This window comes from Aristolochia californica, unplaced genomic scaffold (genome assembly GCF_029961685.1).
Source record: "Aristolochia californica isolate CCGP_79_NKW_82.1479 unplaced genomic scaffold, dmAriCali1.0.hap1 SCAF_9, whole genome shotgun sequence".
Taxonomy (NCBI): Eukaryota; Viridiplantae; Streptophyta; class Magnoliopsida; order Piperales; family Aristolochiaceae; genus Aristolochia; species Aristolochia californica.
The window spans coordinates 36,673,994-36,694,275 of NW_027182290.1; the positions used below are offsets into that span (position 1 = coordinate 36,673,994).

General features: G+C 37.6%; 2 protein-coding genes across 2 annotated transcripts; both read left to right on the forward strand.

Annotated features, from left to right (window-relative positions):
- Positions 1-4,389: 4,389 nt before the first annotated feature.
- Positions 4,390-7,747, forward strand: LOC137941434 (transcription factor bHLH110-like). Its single transcript, XM_068786841.1, has 7 exons — positions 4,390-4,655; positions 5,247-5,907; positions 6,603-6,725; positions 6,809-6,874; positions 6,977-7,042; positions 7,172-7,231; positions 7,311-7,747. Exons 1-7 carry the CDS (start codon positions 4,531-4,533, stop codon positions 7,452-7,454), a joined length of 1,245 nt encoding a protein of 414 aa, XP_068642942.1. The 5' UTR covers positions 4,390-4,530; the 3' UTR covers positions 7,455-7,747.
- Positions 7,748-14,658: 6,911 nt separating this feature from the next.
- LOC137940261 (calreticulin-like) lies at positions 14,659-19,544 on the forward strand. The gene is made up of 14 exons (XM_068785212.1): positions 14,659-14,795; positions 15,682-15,789; positions 16,346-16,538; positions 16,791-17,049; positions 17,129-17,185; positions 17,850-17,897; positions 18,013-18,099; positions 18,182-18,239; positions 18,357-18,424; positions 18,522-18,617; positions 18,701-18,748; positions 18,834-18,866; positions 18,948-19,022; positions 19,250-19,544. The coding sequence occupies exons 1-14, from the start codon at positions 14,699-14,701 to the stop codon at positions 19,259-19,261; spliced, it is 1,239 nt and encodes a 412-aa protein (XP_068641313.1). The 5' UTR covers positions 14,659-14,698; the 3' UTR covers positions 19,262-19,544.
- Positions 19,545-20,282: the final 738 nt, after the last annotated feature.

Sequence of the window (20,282 nt, forward strand, 5' to 3'; positions counted from 1 at the left end):
GCATATCCATTAATTTAAATCTGTAAATCATCTCTGCCCTATGCATGTACTCAAGAATTGGAAATTTTAGAATCCAGATTTGAAGACAAAGGAGATCAGCTTTCATATAAAGAAGGGGATGGTTTAGGTAAGAACCTTCTCATTCTTCCATTAATTGGGTTTAGAAACTCATATTCCAAACTCAAATTATGAGTTTTCAGAATAAACTATATATATATATATAAAAGCTACATGCTGCAATCGGATTAAAAACAATATTTAAGGCTGCTCTGGCTTCTAAGACCTTGTGTTCCCTCAACTTTTGTTGCTTTTTAACAGGAAAACAAGCCGACGGCAGGCTGCTCTGGTCTCTGAACATCAAATTTGGAAGTGCACCCACTGTGGGAAAAAGGCGTATTACTGTCCAAATAGCTTGGGTTTTGTAAACCGTAAAAGCCCTTGACCTTGGTCAATCTTTGTTGAAAGTTTGAGACCGTTCAAAAGGTTTGGCTCTGATTTCTGAAGGGTCCTACACTTCTTCTACTTGTCCGCGGGGCAATATTTCATAGAGTGCCAGCTGTCATCAGGTAATGTCCACCATGTTAATGGATTTAGGCATCACCTCCGAGCCAAGGCAGGGTCCCTTGTGTGGGATTTCATGTTTGGAAACTGGAAGAGCAAATATATCAATATATTTCCTCCTTTTAATGCTTTGTCTTCTTCTCAACTCCTTTTACCCTCAAACGCTTTAGACTCCCTTTTCAAGGAGCTCAGACATGTGGTCTTTTTTGCTTTTGTAAAATATGTCTGATCTACATAGATCTTCCAGTGCAAATTCTTTGCAGGCATACCAAAGTAAGATTGCTATTGGCCATTGCTACTTTATCCCTTTTGAATTATTTCTTCTATCTAATTAAAGTTCCTTACCTTCAATATTCATCACATACAGAAAGCTCGGATTTCCTTTTCCACCTTTTAAGATCATGGGGGCAGTGGTAGGGTGTAGAGGAGGGTTGTATATGCAGAGGAGAAATACCTTTTCAACAAATCCAGTCTCTGGTCCTGAAATTCATGAACAAATGGACTATTTTAGTATAGAGTTTGATTTGTTTTATGGAACAACTATGTTTACCTTGTGGTTTCAGTTTCAAACTACAGATAATTCTTTTAGAGAATTATTTTCTGACTGGGAATGATTTCTCAGCCTTTCTTGTTATTGAATGTTTCATTTCCTCTGTCCCATTAATGTCTGGTTTTCTCATTCTCATTTAAAACCACATTACACCAATCACCAAGAGGCGTGTCCTAAAAGGAATTGAAGTTAAGAAAGATAAGAAATAATCAAGTAAAAAAACTAGTTAGTCAGGTTGATATTACTAATTGGATGAGCATTTGACCACTGGTTGACTAGCTATAACTTTAGAAAAGGGAAGGTGATGTATTCATGCTGATATTGATGGAGGGCAAAGCTCTCAATGATAGCCATTGCTTTAAGGGAGTTATATGATTTCTTTTTTCAGCTTTGTTTTATAAGGCTTAGGTATAATGGAGCCAACAAGGATACCATTTTGCGGACCATAAGTGTAGGCTACCACTTTGCCCCTAGGCCTTGTTTATGCTACAACATCTAATCTTTTCTCATGCTTTTCTTCTGCACTAGATTTCAACTTCCAAGTTGTGGCTGCCCTTGGTTTTGTGATTTTACCTATAATCAGCCCTATGTTTGTCACTAGTTTCTTGTTTCTTTGTTAACATAAATTGCTTAGGCTTTCAATTGAAATAGAGAGCATTGCTCTTTAACCATATCTTGAGTGGAGAGAGTGAATAGGTATCTTACAGGCGTATGGTATTGGAGCAGAGTAGCGGACCTCTAGCTTGGGTACTCGAAGCTTTTCTAGCGATTGGAGATCACTTTGGTGTAAATTATGCATTTGCAAAGGCAAAAGAGATGCTATCAGTCACCCCTCTCCCCATAACATAAGACATACCCCATCAGTCCTTCATGCTTTCATTTTTTCTCCCCTTTAACTATCAGAGCCCTTAGTCAGTGATATCAAATGGCTTTCAAATTTAACAATGACTTGCTTCCATAGAATCATGTATTAGCAGCAAAAACTATGGAATTATTGTTATGTTTTGGTCTTGTGAAGGGCCAGCAGCACTAAGAGGACAGAAATGTGGCCAAAGACCCTAGTTTAGAAAGAAGCATTAAACCAAAGAAACAGGGTTTGCAGTGAGAATGACTGTAAGGATGAAATACGAAAAGGGAGTAGGACCCAATGAAGGACTGAATAAAGAAAGCATGCTTTTTCAAAAAATGGATGTAGATGGGTCGGCATGCTTGATGAGTAAAGAAAGGAGGGGAGGAAAGCAAGGGAAAGCTTGCCCATACTCTAATTTCACATTCTCCCAATCACTTTTTTCCCTACTGACATCAACTTTTGTGGGTCTCAACTGATTATTGTAGCTTTTCTTTTTAGCGGCGACAGCTTAACCTTGCTTATTCCAATTTAGTAGCTTTCAATGGATGATCACAATCACCAAAGCTTCCTTCCTCAAAAATGTCTATTTCTCTGTCTCTCTCTCTCTCTCTCTCTCTCTCTCATGTACTTGTGCCTTGGTTGCCTCATAATTCGTTACTATTCGATCAAGATTACAAACTCTTCATATAATTAACTTAATTATATCTCTAATTTCTCTAAGTCCTGTATTTTGTAGGATAAATGAGTATGCAAAATGTATCCAAGGGAATAATGTTTGAAGATTAAGAGTTAATGTTCAACTATAAGTACAGGGCTTTTCAATTATTAAGAATTAGGCTCCATTTGGTTTTCTGGTCAAACTCCTTTTCTTGTTTCTTCTATCCAACTAAGAATGGAAGTAGGATGGACATGTCTATTACAAACAAAACATAAAGAGGGAAGTGTTGTTTCATACGAGAAAGTTGTTTGCTAGGGCTTAAAATGCTAGCACTCAAAGTTGGTTGATTGAAACCAGTCTAATAACTATAATCAAGACAAGGTACACGAGGTAGCATTCTAGATATTATCTCCTACTATTTCTAACAATTATTTTGAACAAATTCAATGTGGAGAGGTATTTAATTTTTTTCTATTTGAAAATGAGATAATGATCAAATTCTTCTTTTCTGTAACTATTTTTTGGAATAATAATGATCAATTTTTTATTTTATTTTCTTTTCCATAGGTTTCAAACAGACCCTTATGGGCATTTTCATAGTTAGCGATTCCCTAATGCATATCAGAGATGATATGTGAGAGAGAGAGAGAGAGAGAGAGAGAGAGAGAGAGAGAGAGAGAGAGTATGTCGACGGTGGTTTAGTTTTTTTTTTAAATATTGTATTGTGGTCCTATTTTCTATTTTGCTTTCTGTGGATTCAAATCGAGGTGAGCAGATAAGGAGGATTTTTTTATGGGAAAAAAAACGTCAGACATTCCTGATTTGGGTTTTCTTGCTCGCCACTCGGGCATGATAGAGAAAAGCTCCTTAAATTGTTCTTGTTGGAACTCGCATTATGAGCTCTCCAACTCAGATCTATTAAACAACTTGTTATGATGGATATTCCCGCAGCAATATCTGAATTCATTACACAAAAACGACTATCTATGAAAGATTTCATTAAGCTGGTTCTTTTCATTAAAACAAACTTTGAAAATTGTTTTTATATCTGTATCTGAGCAGTTTAGCCGAAGCATATTAAGTCACCAATTAACTAGATGCATCCCAAGATTTCTTGAGTCGAGTCTCAGCTGAGATAGAATTAGGTCATCAACTCATTGGCCGTAGCTTCTTGCTGTTTTTAATTTTCAAAATTTTTAATGTAAGTAAATTACAGCAACGCCCTTGGCTCCTGTACAAGTTCTAGGCAATTCTATAAATCGAGAAGATAAGTTCTTGAACCCAGTTCCAGTGCTTGTCCTACAAGCGATTTTTAAGCTCACTCAGGTGAAATTTCAGTGACGAGCGTAGCTTACATCCTTGCTGTAGGCAAACATTCGGTACCAAATATACGTAGGATCTTATAATTGTGTCGAGTCTTGACCATGTGCAGACAGAGATAGGAACAGTGTATGTGTCATGGTTGTTATCATTTCCTTCCTCTAGTCATCGTTGAAAGCCTTGGGATCGAAGGCTGGGAAGATCATCATGGCGTAGAGGAAGTATAATCATCTTCCTGTAATTGCAGAGTTCAAAAGCTTCACCTGAAAAAGAAAAAGAGAAAAGAGAAGATCGAGAGAGACACAGAGGTGGTGATCGCCTGCTTTTGCCTACGGAGGTGCAGAAAGTTTGCCTGTAAAGAAAAGGCTGAAACAGCAGAGAGACAGAGAGCGCGCTCTGATGGCTGGCTCCTTTTCTCTCTCTATCTTTTCATCCATACTTTTAAGCTCAGCTAGCGCTTGAAAGAGTAAAGATGAAACTAGGTTGAGAAAAAGATGTATGGGTATCGTCTGAAATGCTCCTTTTGATTAGAGCGAGATTCCAGAGGCTAGTTTAATACCCATCTTGGGATTTTAAAGCCTTTAAAAATCTATGGAGTCTGCAAATCTAAGTCATCAGCATCAACACCAAGAACAGTTTGGTGGGTCTTCGTCCATAGCTCTTCCTTCTTTACATGGAGCTGATAGCAGTCATCCATGGAACCAAAACCTCATACAGTAAGTGTCGTCTTCTCTCCAGAATTTATATAGACGTCAACCAAATTAACCTGTGTTTGTCATCGTTTTCCTTGAAGACAGCAAATTCACAGGTTTTGTAGTTCCTAGGTATTCGAAAGCAATCATGGTTTATTCCTCGGATCTGGAATTTTCTTGCCTGCTTTTTATTTCTTTGTTTCGGCAACCTTTCGGAGGATTTTATACAATAAATAATCATCCATTAGAGCCCCGTAACCGTCTCATAGCATCTGGAAATTGTTCTTGTAATTTGAACCAGAACACTCGCGAACTAGGATTTAAGAATGGACGTGGGGAATCAGCCGGAGGTGCTTGGAATGTGACAGTCGGATCTTATAGTTGTTCATAAAAATCATCAACATATTTCATTCTGTACAGTAGACGGAGGAAAACAATCAATTCTCCGTAGTTGCTTCCGGATTATGAGAATTAGGAAATCTAATGGTTTTCTTGCAGCTTCTACCACTGAGTTTTGATTTTCTGATTGTTCTTTTCCTTTCTACTGGACATATTTCATCTCTGTGCTTAGGTATTTCAATAGGATTCACATGCTGGAATTGATTGTTCATGCAGGAACGGCGGCAATTACAGTTCAACCGTCAATGGAGTTTTCTTGACTTCAAGAGATTTAAGGCAGAGCCACGAGGGTGTCGTTCCTCCTTCTATTAACATTTCCATGTTTCAAGGCCTGGGTTCTCACTGGGCAAGCAGCGCAGACAACTACAACAGCCACTCAACCCATGAACCACACCTTTCAAAAGTCAAGGCAGAATTATCAGAATACTTTCCCAAATACAGCAATCAATCCAACCTTGAAGAGATCCATTTGCCTTCCACAAGTTACATCAAACATGAGCAGCAGTACCTTCAAGACCTAAACGAGAAGCTCCTCCTAAGAAGCTTCTCTGCTAATGGTTTTCAGAATTCGACAGAACTGTATCCCAGTTCGAAAAGTTACACCAGTCTGGGCACAGTGACCCCCTCAACAAGAGGAAGCTTCAGCAGGATTCATCCAAGTGCAACTATCTCGGGTCCAAACCCATCTTCTTCACCATTCTTGGGTTCGCTTGGCTTGAATATTCAAGCCACGGATCTTTTAGCATCTGCTAGGCTTGGTAGCAGTTTTACTCAGCCTTCAATCAGCAGTCTGGCATTGTTACGAGAAACTGTGCCGTTTGGGTATGAAAATATACGAGAACCAAATCAGGATTCTTCAAACTGCTGCTCCCATAAGGTGGGTTTTCTCTACTTCTTCATGTAATTTCATTAGTCTGAGATTTACCATGATATAAAGTGATTATTTCGTTACAATGTTGAGTTTATCATATATCTGCTACATTTGTTATGAAGATCTAGCGGCCCACTCAAAAAAATCAAGTAACAGAACTTTTCGCAACAAAAAAAAAAAAAAAAAAAAAGGAAAAACATGGAAATAACGAGAGAAGTTTTTGCTACAGATACTGTAAACCCCTCTTGTAATCACCTAAAATGAATTCAAATGAAACATTTTCAAGTAAAAGTTCTGCTACATTTGAGTTCTGACGCGTGCAATTGGGTGTACAGTTGGTTTATGTGCGCCTAGAAGCTTGGATTTCACGTAACTTATACATAAAATCGAAATCCTTGAACGAATAAACCTGATTTTCTGTTACTTCCTGGAAAAATGATCCAAAAGTCGAACAGTTTTCCTTCTAATGTGGACGCTCTTTTTTTCTGAGTATCTTTCTTGCTTTCTTTCTTTTCCAATATAAAGTTGTTCGTAGTCTTCCTTTCTTTCTTTTCTCTCAGTAAAGCCAGGGAAATCTATGAGTATCTTGTTTCATTTTTGCTCTCGTACAAATATATCTTCATTCCCTGCTGTTTCAACCCGGAAGGGCATCTTTCTTAGGTTAGCTGTGAAGTTCCTTGTTTTCGTCTGTCTTTTCATAGATATCTTTCCTCCATGGAGCCGCAGACGCTAAGAGACCCAGCGGCTTTTCTGACTCTAAAGCTTCTCAGAGTGCACCAAAAAAGCCTCGCTTCGAATCACGGACTTCTTTCCCACCCTTCAAGGTGCGCAGTGTTTTTCTGCCAAAATTCCACTCGGAGAAGTTCAGTCATTGATATACTCTCCTTATATATATGTTCTGTTTCAGGTTAGAAAGGAGAAGCTGGGAGATAGAATTGCTGCTCTACAGCAGTTGGTAGCTCCCTTTGGCAAGGTAAAAGACAAAAGTTGCAGTATCACAGATTGTTTCTTACGGTTTATTTTCATTTGCTATTAATATAATAACGTTGATCGACATGGCGTGTGAAATTTACAGACTGACACTGCTTCGGTACTGATGGAAGCCATTGGATATATTAAATTCCTTCAAGAGCAAGTAGAGGTAATCTTTCTTCTCCCAATCAAATAACTAAAATTAAGCAGTTACAGAATGTACACGCTGCCATTGCCGCGAGTGGGCTTCTCTGTATTTCGTACAGAAATCTGATCCTAGCCTGGTTCATCTCTCCAGACTCTAAGCGTGCCTTACATGAAGTCTTCCGGAAAACCCAAACGTCGGTCACTCCAAGGGGTATGACCATTCATCATGATTGTTGCAGAAATAGAAAAGAGAAAAAAAGTGTTAACAGTTTGTCTTTCTGGGCATACAGGGTTCAGGCGATGAGGACGGAGAAGAGCCGAAGAGGGATTTGGGGAGTAGAGGGTTGTGCTTAGTACCCTTGTCCTGCACGTCCTACGTAACCAACGACACCGCAAGCGTCTGGTCTCCCCCCAACTTCACCGGAGGCAATTAATTTTTATAATGCTTCTTAGTGACTGCTATAAGTCAAAAAAAGAGAAAAAATAAGAAGGTAAACGTCGTTCAAGTCTCTGCTACGTACGTTTCGTTGAGCTTCGGGAAGGAAGAAGGAAAATCAAGATTTAGTGGAACAAATTTGGTCATCATTAGAGCAGTCTCCAAGATCGACCAAGTTTGATCCACTAAACATCTGTCCCATATTTGTTAATTGGATGACTTCAATATTGTTACTATTATTCTGATTTCGTCAATAGTTGAATGTTTCCTTCTTTTTCTTTCCTTCGTTAATGAGCTTCTGTGTTTCTCACTTTCTCTTTATTTACGACCTCCAAACCTGAAAGAACTAACCCTTGTGAACAGAGTCAAAAGAACCTCAGAAAAAAAAAAGTAAAAAGGAAAAGAAAAGAAAAACTTGCAGATGTTCCTGTCCTTCACTTTCAGAAAGGAGCATAGCGTCGGTTTCATAGTTGTTCGAGTTTTTCGGGGATTTTTTGCTGCCGTCGTTCTAAACTAACTACGTAGAGTACAGCGCGGTTTTGTTCATTAAGTAGAGCAGAGGGAAATAAAGAATGGGAAAGGAAAGAAACCAAAGGAAGAGAAGTTCTGCCGGGATTCTCCCTCCGGAGGAATTCGCTCGCTTGGGGGCAGAGTGGAGAGATGGGAGAGACGAGGCAACGCCAGGGTTTCTTTTTCGTATTTCGTGGCATAACTATGAGCCTATCGTGCATCTTTAAGAAACTACTGAGGAGGTTTTCATATCCCAGTGAGAAGATAATCAAAGATAAAGAGACCAGATCCTCTGCTCGTGGGACGGGAGTAATTTGCTCTTGTCGCCCTTCTGGTGACACGCGTCCCAGACTGAGGAAAGAACAAAGAAGAAACATGTAATCAATAAGGGCAAAACACTAATTAAAACTTCGGTTCTTCTTCTTGATTACTTCCATACTTTGTTCCACTGCCCACCATTATTTAACTCGAGGCCAAACAAAAGCACAATAATTCGTCGTTGTTGCTGCTCGAACTGGAAACCCAACTCCATTCCAGTCTGTTGATGGCTACCAGAATTTACACATCACAACCAACCTTAATTAAACTGTGGAGTTCAACGTCGATGTCGCCGCAACTGGTACAACCAACTCTTTTGAGTTTTATCTTTTAACAACGTAAACGAAGCAACCGAGGTGAGAATGGTAGCAACTTGTAGAAGAATGATTTGTTTAATTCCCCTTCTCTTGTGGGTTCTCTTTTTTTTTTTTTTTTTTCAGTTTGTTTTATAGTAAGAATCTTTTTTAATTCTCTGCTGGTTGTTCTTACAATCCCTCTGTTCGGTTAGTTTAATCACTTGCTGAGAGGAGAAAACATAAAAAAAGTAAAGGAAAAAGAAGAAGAAGAAGAATAGCTAACGATAGAAATGAGTTGGTGGGAGACGACAGCAGTGGCGGTGGCGCTAGTGTTGATGACGGCCACGGTGGTGGAGGCGCGGAGTTTTAAGACATTGAGGGGGGGTTAGTCTCCCAAATGTATTTTTGAAGATCAAGTTCATATCCAACATAAAGATCATGTCAGTCATGTACATAAAGAAGGGGGGGGGGGGGGGGGGGGGGTTGGTAGTCCCCCAAATGGATTTTTGAAGTTCAAGTTCATGTCCAACATGAAGATCACCTTCGCATTTGGTGTTAGTGTTGACGCCTTCATGTACAGGAAACAGTTTCCAGTGAATAGTACCCACGCATTAGAAAAACATAAAAAACAAGAGAATCCCTAAACTTGTACAGTACACTTATAATTACAACATAATCCTCGAACCCCAAATTAGGTAAAACAATCATTATTATTACACCAATAACTTATTTAATGTATAATTAAAATATATTAATATATTTATTAATTAAATTAGATATGTTATTGTGCATTAATAATAAAAAATAAAGTTAAAAATATTAAATAATAATATATTATCACAAAATTTAAAACTATTGGTTTAATTAACTATAGCAATTGGATAATTATGCCAAAATAATTTATCAAATATTTATTTTAAAAATATTTTAATTATGACTATTAAATCACTATTTTAATATAGTAATTATAAAATAAATATATTAAATAAATAAAAATAAATATTTTTATAAATAAAATTTATAAATTAATGATTTTTATGACGATAGTTTAATTTTTCATAACTTAGGAAAAATTAAACCATCGTCGTCTTCCTCAGCGGCGTGCCAGCAAGCAACAGCGATAGGCCAATGGGCAATAGCAACGGCGATGGCGGCGGGCAATGCCGATAGAGGCGGCGCTCGGAAGGTACACAGAGAGGGAGAAGAGAGGGAGGCCGAGAAGCTCTGCAACAGATGCTCAACCTCCTGTGCTCTGCGACGGAGGTCAAGAGGAAGAGGAGAGGAATGCCGAGAGAGAAGAGGAGTCGTCGCCGAGGGAGGAAGGCCTCCCTCCCTCTTGACCTCCGTCACAGAGCCTCTCGGTTTCCCGTACTCTGCAATGGAGGTCGAGAGGGAGAGGCTGGAGAGAGGGAGACCGGAGAGGGACGGTGGAGACGAGAAAAGGAGCAGAGAGCTCGGGGTTTAGGGAGACGACAGAGCTGCGGGATCGAGAGAGGGGTGCGCCAAAGAGAGCCCGCCCCCCCTTTTGAAGGAAGAGTATGTGGAAAAGGACAAATGCTGCCCTTATACATCAAAAATTCATTACAAACAGCTCTTTTAGTTTAGTTTTTCCCCCCCTTCTTGTGTGATTTTTAAATATAACCTTCTTAAATATCATAATTTTCAAGAAAAATTTACTAAATTACCCACTTTGAACAAATATTAACAAAAATAACCAATTTATAAACTCAATATAACAATACCCAATTTTGATTGGTCAACTACATATGTATATAGTCCAACTCGACATGTCAACTTTGACCAATTTTGCGGTGACACATCAGCACCCGAAGGACAATGCACAATCACCTGCCATGTCATCGAATCAAGATCTAAAAACCCCAAGAACAGTAAAACAGGTTGATAAGCAAAAAGAGTATTGTTGAAAATCAAGCTGAGGGGTATTTTACTTATTTTACAGTTACCGATATTTCTGAGTTATACATTACTAGATTCTAAATGCCTACTTGCGTATTCGATTTGAGTTTCATGTAATTCAGATGAATATTATGGGAGATATAAGGGTTTGAATGACTTTAAGTGAAAAAGATGCAATTATGTAATTTTTATTACCCTAAGTAAAGAATATGACACCAAGGAGGTTGTTTCTTTCTCCATTCTCTCTCTCTCTCTCTCTCTCTCTCCTCTCTCCTGAATTTCTTCTTTTCTACTTCAATTTTCACTGTTTTTACAAGTATCGAGAGTAGACGCCTTTAAGACCACCATGGTGTGAATTTATGAGTAAAAGAGAGTTGAGAGGATGGAGAAGAGAGAAAAGAGAAAAGGAGAAGTTTTGGGAGAAGAGCTTTTAACTGCTCTGGATAGGCTGTTTTATTAACAAGTAAACAGAGATGAAATTGCATCTCTACCCCAAATACACATAAACCTTAATTATCTCCACTGTTACATGTCCAAATTCAACAAGAATTGGACCATAGACTTCTACTGGTGTCATCATGGATACACACAGTGAAAAATGACCCAAATACCCATTACATCATATTTAACAAGTAATCTATTGATTAAGAACACTGCAAAGCAAAGTGCACCTTGATCCAAAATTTCAGAGGCAGACCTGCTTGACAAAGCAGAATTTGAACCATTGTGAGGACATGGAGTTTTATGCATAATACCAGTTTCCATGAAAAGTTTTTGAAGATCTATACTAACATAAACATATCCACCATTTGACTGGAAGACTTCACTTCTGAAAGAGCATTGATTTTTTAGCCCAATTCTTGAAAGCAACAAAATTTTCAAAAGATTCCAACTCTAATTTTAGTGGGTCAACCCAAGAGTAATGTGAGAAACCATCGATAAGAAGTATGTAGTTCTTGTATCTAGACATAGAAGAAACAGGAAATTGCAAAATATCAGAGTGAATTAACATTAATAGAACACTAGAAACAGACTAAGACTCTTTGAAGGGCAATCAAATATTTTTACTCATCATACAAACATTACACTACTCAGAATTAAGAAAAAAACAGCTGAAACCAAGACTCTTGCAAACCAAATTCAAGACTAAGGTGCTTGGATAACCAGGATGTCAGTGTCATCCATTCACTGGAAATTGTGGTGCTGATCAAGCTTGAAGCTCCAAGGACGAGGAGGTGGAGGGATAGAAGGAGCCTCTATTACTAAACTACAATTCCCTCCATGTTTTCATTTCCTTAACAAAAAAACCAAATGATTAAACTCAACATGAATCTTTTTTTTATTTATAGAAAGGTGATAATTTCATTAGGGCCATAGGCCGAAGATAACAAAGCAGGGGGAGGGCATACACATCAAGATGAGAGGAGCTTATACAATATTATTGAGCTGAAATTAAGAGGAAACTGTGCGAAGAATAGAGTTTTCAATATGAGTCATATAGAGAAGGTTTCCATTACCAACAAACGTCCTATCAGAACTAAGAATAGGGTTTGAGATTAGTGATAACACTTGGATTTGCAGCCATATGATTGGAGCTCTTGTATATGGGCAGCAAGCCTCTTCAGCATCCAGGAAACATATTCTGGTTTATAAATTTCTGACTCAGCACTAGGAGATGGACAGATAGAAGTTCCATCAATATGATAGTAGGCATTAAAGCTTTTCAGAATAGGTAGAAAAAGGGATTTTCAAACAAGATAGTTGGTTTGGCTGAGTTCCATAGGAACTACAGATTTGATGTTGACTAGTAGCAGGGACGAAGGAGAGGAAGAAGAAATAGTAGAGATATAGAGGTAGAGAATTATAGTCAAGACTAGTGAAAACCCAGAGCTTTGATATGACGAACGATTTGAGGCATAGATGATCCTTACGATGTGTGAGGATAATATATTTATAGTAGATTGTGGATAAAATTACAGGTAGTTACACTAACAGAATTACAACAAGTATAAGAGCAAGAACACATTTTAAAAAAAATACAAAATAGTAAAAGACATGAAGCTGTTCTATCAGTGAAATCTCCCCCTTCTTTCCTGGAGCTAGGTTATGGATACCATTTAGTAAAGATTTCCAGTGGCTTTCTTCATAGGTTTATCCTCAACAACAGATCCTTCACCTTGCCTATCATTAGTGAGAGGAATTCCATGATGGTGATGACTAGGTCCGACGGAAATCTTCCTCTCATCCTCCCTCCCAATCCCTAACACACACACATTAATAGTACAGATTGCCAAATGGCTATGGTTCAAACTCCTCTTCATGGAATCATGGGTTAATCCTCTGCAGCAGATCTTTCTCCTTGCCTTAGAAGGAGACTCCATGGTGATGATATCTAGGGTCAAGGGAGTCTCTCCTTGCATCCCTCAACATACACACATTCCCCACATTCCTGGAGATTTCATTTGCACACGGCATTTCAACAACAGCCAAATTGATGACTGACGCCCTCACTAAGGAAACCAGATTTTTTTTCTCTTTGACAAAGGAGAATAATAGGATATTCCAGGTATCTTCATCTCCCTACACCAATGTGGTCTCTATCAACGCTCTGCATAGGCGCCAAATAATGTTTCTAGTAAACACTCTTTTAATCTCCGTAAAATTACTATCTTAACCTTTTCTTAACTTGTTCATTAACCTTCGCTCCTTCATCACCCAGGGACGCGTGTCACCAGACGAGCGTGTGACGGGATCTGATATCAAAGATACAGGCCAGTGCTAAAAAGCCAATTCTCCTTAAAATCATCGTTTCACGGATGAGTCATCCCTCCTGTCACATCCGCACGAGTTAGGGTTACCGGGGTCGAAAAAAATATCGACCGAACCGGCGGGAGTCCCGATTCGCACCGACCTATTTGAAGCTAATTTTTTTTATTTTGGTGCCGAGAAGATGAAGATCATATAAATACATGAGATGAAGATGAAGATGAAGATCAAATTTCTAGTTTGTTGATTAACCCCATTAAGGGGTATTAATCAACAAACTTCAAATTTATTTTAATGATGGATATAAATTTTAATTTTATACTTGTGTTAGTGTGGACAAATTTATGTGCATTAAAAAATGGTTTCTGGTGTTAGTATTTCAAAACAAGAAATATGACAAAAATAAGTGAAGGAGTAACTTGTAATAATATATTTAAATAAAATATAATACTTAAGTACTAAATTAGGTAAAACAAACATGATTATTATACAAATAAGTAATTTAACGTATAATTAAAATATATTAATTAATTAATTAAATTATATATTATATTATTTAATAATTAAAATTTTCGAGTGATGTGAAACTCTTTTATTCCAATAATCTACAATATTTTTTAATATATAATTTATTATATAATATTATTATGTTACACTTTTATATTTTCAATAAATTCAATCCCAAACCTGATCCAATCCTTACTCCAACCCTGACGTGAACGAGGGAAATCGTTAATTTCTCTCTTTCTAAACTCCCTTTTTCTAGAAGCTTCCCCCTCGATTTAAACTTTAATGCTCCAGTTCGTGTTCTACAACATGCACGTGATGACCTATATATTTCTCGCGATTGGAATAACATTTTAGCGTATGCCGGACGAAACCGGCAACTCCTCAAAGACGACAGTGGAGTGGACCCGACCAAATCCTCATTAACGGTTCCGCCCAGCATATCGTAAGGATAACTCCTGTCATTTCCATTATCTACAGCCATTAATCAGCCCGACATGTCAGCAACCTTGTGATTGGACAATGCCTTTGGCCCCACCGATTACCACCAATAGGGTTGCGAGAGCCGCGTCACTCGAGTTCTTCTCGCCGGAGCAGCGGCCTGCTTTTCGCTAAATCTTAGCTAAATTAGATCACTTGCGGAGACGACTGGCAAGTGGCAATGCCGTTTAAATTTTCATAATTATTATTATATGCCCACAATGCCCTCCTCTAAGCAAAAGAGAACAAAGTGATCATCAGTTTTAGTTGGGGAAATACGTCTTTTGACTACTGGTAAATTAGTCTTTGTATTCACGGAATTTTCTATGACGGACGTCAAAGTAAATTCAATTCCAACTAATCGTTCGCTGGACCTCGTTGCCTATAAATCTTGTTTCTTTCGCCGCAGTCGTCGACAGAGCTTACTGAGTTGAACGTCGCCGTTGCGATGGCGAAAGGAAGAGCGCTCGTTTCATCCATTTTCAACTTTGTTTTGTTATTTTCTATTGTTTCGGCTGAAGTTTACTTTGAAGAGCGTTTCGAAGGTGTGATGCATAAGTATTTATCCAATTATTGCGCTATCTAGGCTGTGTCATTTGTTAACTTCGATCTGATCTACTTGTTTGTGTATATTTCTATTGGATCGATCTTGATTATTATTTATAAAGTAGATACAAGATTCTCTTATGTAAATTTTCTGATCATATGTGAGATCTCATTTTCATTTGCACTGATGCTTGTGATGAGTTGATCTGATTATTTTAGCCGTTAATTGATCATGTTTTTAGACATTTAGGTAATTCAACATCGAAGTAATACTGCTTTATAGTGCATTCTGGTTCTTGCCTTGAAGAGATCTCAGGAGTTTTTAGTAAGTATCGGGAGAGTTGGGAATTCCTTCACGCTTCTTATCACACAAAAGAAGATGCTTGGAAGCGGGTTTAGCTTCCATTGGGTAGTACATTGTGTGGTAATATGGGCTTGCTGATTCTTATTGTTCAGTGGACATCAAAGATCAAATATTGTTCTTCGGCTAGTCATGCTGGTGGAACGCTAGAGAGCATTTTACAATCAGCAACAAACATGATGTGGATGCTTTGAGATCAAGCAATTAGGTCGTTTCCAAGAGCAATTCAATACACGTTGATCAATGTGGCAATCCATGCTTATGGCATAAATTGTGATTGTTTTCTGCATTAGGTTGTGCTGATCTTTATGAAAGCAATCCTAGTTGTGTCTTTTTTGTTTTTCTTTGTTAACCAGCTTTCTTTTACATTATGTATGTTCACGTTTTCCTCCTAATTTTATGTCTGGTATGTTGTGGAAGAAATTTATCTTGTACACCAGTGGAACTGTAGACGTATTGTTGATAAGTCTTTGGTGCTTCATGTCTAAAATGTTTCTTTCTTGTTTTTTTGGTGGTTATTAAAGATGGATGGGAAGAGCGCTGGGTGAAATCAGATTGGAAAAAAGATGAAGGCATGGCAGGTGATTGGGTGCACACTGCTGGAAAATGGAGTGGTGATCCCAATGATAAAGGTATTCTATTATTGCTTTTGGAAGCATTTTGGTTCTCTTCCTGATCAATGTAATTTTCATTGGTGGAATAGAATGATCTATTCAACAGCAGGGTGCAAGAAGCAAATTGAAGATATTAATGCCATTAGGCTAATCTCAATTTCTTATGTTTGTGCGGAACAGTAATATATGCAATCTTACCAGATTATGTTTCTCAATATGTAAAACAATTATCTCCATGTTTCTTGAATGGGGAGCATATATCATTTTCTCTGTTGTTGTATTGTATTTTTTATCAGTTAAATTCCTAATTATTATGTTAAGTTTCATCATTCTCATCCATCTTCACACACTATGAAGCAATGAATATACTACAGAAGTGAAGCTTTATTTTTCTCTTTGAATGGTATACTCCTTTACCTCTGGTCTTCAAAATATGATCTTCTATTATAATCCACAAATCCTGTTTTATTTGCCCGGTCTTTACACATAAGTCTCCTTTTCTGCATGTGTCAATATATCATAACTTCGAATTTTTCTCCACTTTGAACTAAGTAAAAATCTTCTCTTCGTGTAGGCATCCAAACTTCTCCAGACTACAGATATTTTGCTATCTCTTCACAGTTTCCTGAGATTTCTAACAAAGACAAGACCTTGGTCTTTCAATTTTCTGTTAAGCATGAGCAGAAGCTTGATTGTGGTGGTGGGTACATGAAGTTGCTAAGCAGTGATGTGGATCAAAAGAACTTTGGTGGAGAGACTCCATACAGGTAATGATTTTATACGGGTGAGCTGTTTACTTAACATGTTTGCTCAATTGTCTTGGCTCGTTTTATCCTTGATTGACACTTTTTCCTGTTTCTGGATCATTATTGTCATTTGTGCCTGAATGATGTTTTCATATAGATGTTTCAGTTGTCTATTGGGATTTTATAGCTCTGCTGTGACAATATAGGTTTGTGGCCCTGTATTCTTTCTTTGCTAAATATCCTAGTGACAATAGCATTTTTTTTCTGTTACAGCATTATGTTTGGACCTGACATATGTGGCTATAGCACTAGGAAGGTTCATGCGATCTTGACCCGTGATGGGAAGAACCACTTGATAAAGAAGGACATTCCCTGTGAAACTGACCAGCTAACACATGTTTACACTTTCATCATCCATCCGGATGCTACATACAGTATACTGATCGATAACAATGAGAAACAGACTGGAAGCCTGTATACCGATTGGGACTTACTCCCTCCAAAACAAATCAAGGATCCTGATGCTAAGAAGGTTAGGGTAGTAATATGATTTCCTGAGAGTGATGTTTGGTTGTAAAATGATAATAAATAAATTATTTTGTTTCATGCAGCCGGAGGATTGGGATGATAATGAATATATTCCAGACCCAGAAGATAAGAAGCCTGAGGTATGTGTCTAGTTGGTTTATTTCTGGCTTTGGTCTCACGTACTTCGTTTGGACAAAAACTCTCTCTATGATGTGACTGGTTGCTGAAACATTTGAGCATAATATTATTTAACTTGTAGAAGTTGTTAATTTTACTTGCAATGTGATTGACTTTTTGGGTTGCGTAACAAACCTTTAATTAAAGGTAATGAAGGTATTTAGTTGTTCATTGTAACCTACTGCTGATCCATTTTATTGGATTAGCAGGCCAGTCAAGCATGTAGTTTTGGCTGTGAAGTATATTTCATGTCCAGCCTCCAAGTTAAATACATAAACCATCAACCTAGTAAAATCTGTGTGATATTCAGCAAGCTAGCTCTTAGTTTCCTTCTATATTCAGATGTTTTAGGATCAATAATCAACTCTAAATTCCTTAGTGTGTGAGCCAAGTGGATTGTATCTCACTTTCCGTCTTCATTCTCAAATGAAGAAATTAACCAACTAATATCCCATGAATAATGACAATCAGGGTGACAATTGTAAGGCTTCTCTTCCATTTCTTTAATGTACTGATATTCACCTCCTGGATATCCTAGTATGATGATGACAAACATTGTTGAACCTTTATTTTGCTATTATATTATTGCTGTTAATGACAGTAATTGCTTTCTATTTGTGTGCTCAGGGGTATGATGACATCCCAAAAGAAATAACTGATCCTGATGCAAAGAAGGTACTGTCTTAAACTTTTGTGATTTAACTTCTGCCTTTGCTTGATTTATGAGTTTGAAGACTGAAACTAGTTAAACCTGTGATGTGAAATGGTTCATTTCATTGTGATGTTATAGCCTGAAGACTGGGACGATGAGGAAGATGGTGAATGGACTTCACCTACTATTCCAAATCCCGAGTACAAGGGAGCATGGAAGCAAAAGGTTGGTAAAGCTGAATAGCTAATATGGTGTTTTGAGTTGTTATTTGAGATATATCATATGAATCCATTTTGGATTTGAACAGAAAATAAAGAACCCGAACTACAAGGGCAAATGGAAAGCACCCATGATTGATAACCCTGGTACATCCTTCTTTTCATATGATCTTGATTTGTGGAAAAAGTCTTAAAAAATGATTTCTGGAAAATTCGTTTTCTTATTTTTTTATACATATATTGAATATTATTCTTGTATGACAGATTTTAAGGATGATCCCTATTTGTATGTCTTCCCCAACTTGAAATATGTTGCAGTTGAGTTATGGCAGGTATGCAATTTGCCACGGCTGCATGATCTCCTTATTGTGTGACACATTTATTATTAGACATCAATTTATTAATTTGATGGAGGTGATTTTGCATCAGGTGAAATCAGGTACTTTGTTTGACAACATTCTAGTCTGTGATGACCCGGAGTATGCGAAGAAGGTTGCAGAGGAAACATGGGGGAAGAATAAGGATGTAAGTTGGATGTATCTCCTTTCAAATTTTATCATCTGTTTATTTTTCTGCATTTCTGTATTGATGTTCTCATCTGCATGCAGGTTGAGAAGGCTGCTTTTGATGAGGCTGAGAAAAAAAAGCAAGAAGAGGTATTCTAGTGACTAAGTTCGTTGCTTGTAATGGTGATTTAACAGTTTATTGACTACTGATTTATTTTGTAATTATTTGAAATAGGAGGGAGCCCAAAAAAGTGACATCGACTCTGATGTAAGTATTTGTTAAGTATCTGTTGATTTTTTTTCTTATTTGTATTAACAGTGTCTTAAGAGTAAATTTTGTTTACCATAGGATGAGAAGGAAGATGAGAATGACAACGAAGATGATGACAGCGAAGAAGACAAGGAGGATGAACCGATCGAACACGTATGCAACTTTTTTTTTCTCTATTGGTTTCTGTTTGGGGACGTGATCTTATTATCCATTTCACTGAGGAAGAAATTAAGACAACCGATTTCCTCATTGAATAGATTATGATTAGTTTACAAGCTTATTGAGATTGTTCCCTTTTCTTGTGTTCTTTTTCGATTTGGGAATTTGTCAGTTTTGCTTGTTTCTGATTTTTGTTTATGATGCTATCTATATATATACAGGATGAGCTATAGGCAGCAAGCTGCAACTGGACGCTCGTTTAACGTGGGGGAGGAATCTGATTAAAACTCCGATCCGATTTTTCAGCATTGTCATTTGAAATATGATGATGCTGTAGATTTTTGGTTAGCTTCGTTCTCAAGTAAAAGTTTTTATTTGTTAGATGTACTTTTAGAAGCGGCTTTGCTGGCCGGTCTTCCCCTTTATAGTTTTATGTAAGTGACACAAATACTTTTTGCAATTATACTTCGTCACGCCTGCTATTTAGGAGAAATTTTTGTGCTTTTTCTTTTTCTATTTGATATTTGCCGCTCTTATACAACCTCCAGTGGCACCATGCAGCCGAAGAGTAGTTACTAAAACGAGCGGATCGTCTGTATTGTTAGAAACTGAAGTATATCCAGTCGATGTTTTCTACGCCTGTAGTTTTTGGCAAATATCGGTTGGTTGGTTGAGTGCCTCTGTTTGGCCCTAATCACATAACCTAACTATAGTTCTATCACTCGTTTGAGGAGATCTGCTTTTGGTGTCACTAGTCATCTTATGCTTGGAAACAAAATAGACCGAAACAGCCCCTGAGTAGGTCTTTTTTCATGTATCATCAATTTTGAGTTCAATTCATTCGTCTCTTTACGTATATTGGTTAGCCTTCTTTCCTCCGTAATTCATTGAAAATTAATGTACTGGAAGGCAAATGTGGAGGTCTCGTAGTACCGTTACCTCTAATGAAGGTCCTCGATAACGGTCACAATCTACTTATGCAATAGATGGATGTAACCAGATTTTTGAAAAACCAACTGTTGAAGAATGAGACATTATAGAAGATTACGAGATAGGTTCTTTTATTAAGACGGTTCGCTCCTTGAGTTTTTCTGAAGGGATCAAAAGGAACAGCCACGGAACCAGTGACGTACGTCGCGTGAGCTATTTTTTCCGGCTGTCATAAGAAAAGCACGATTAAAAAGATGAAGGCGTTATTTAACCGAACATAATCATATATTAAATGTTGTTGTATTTTGATTATATGTGGTTTGT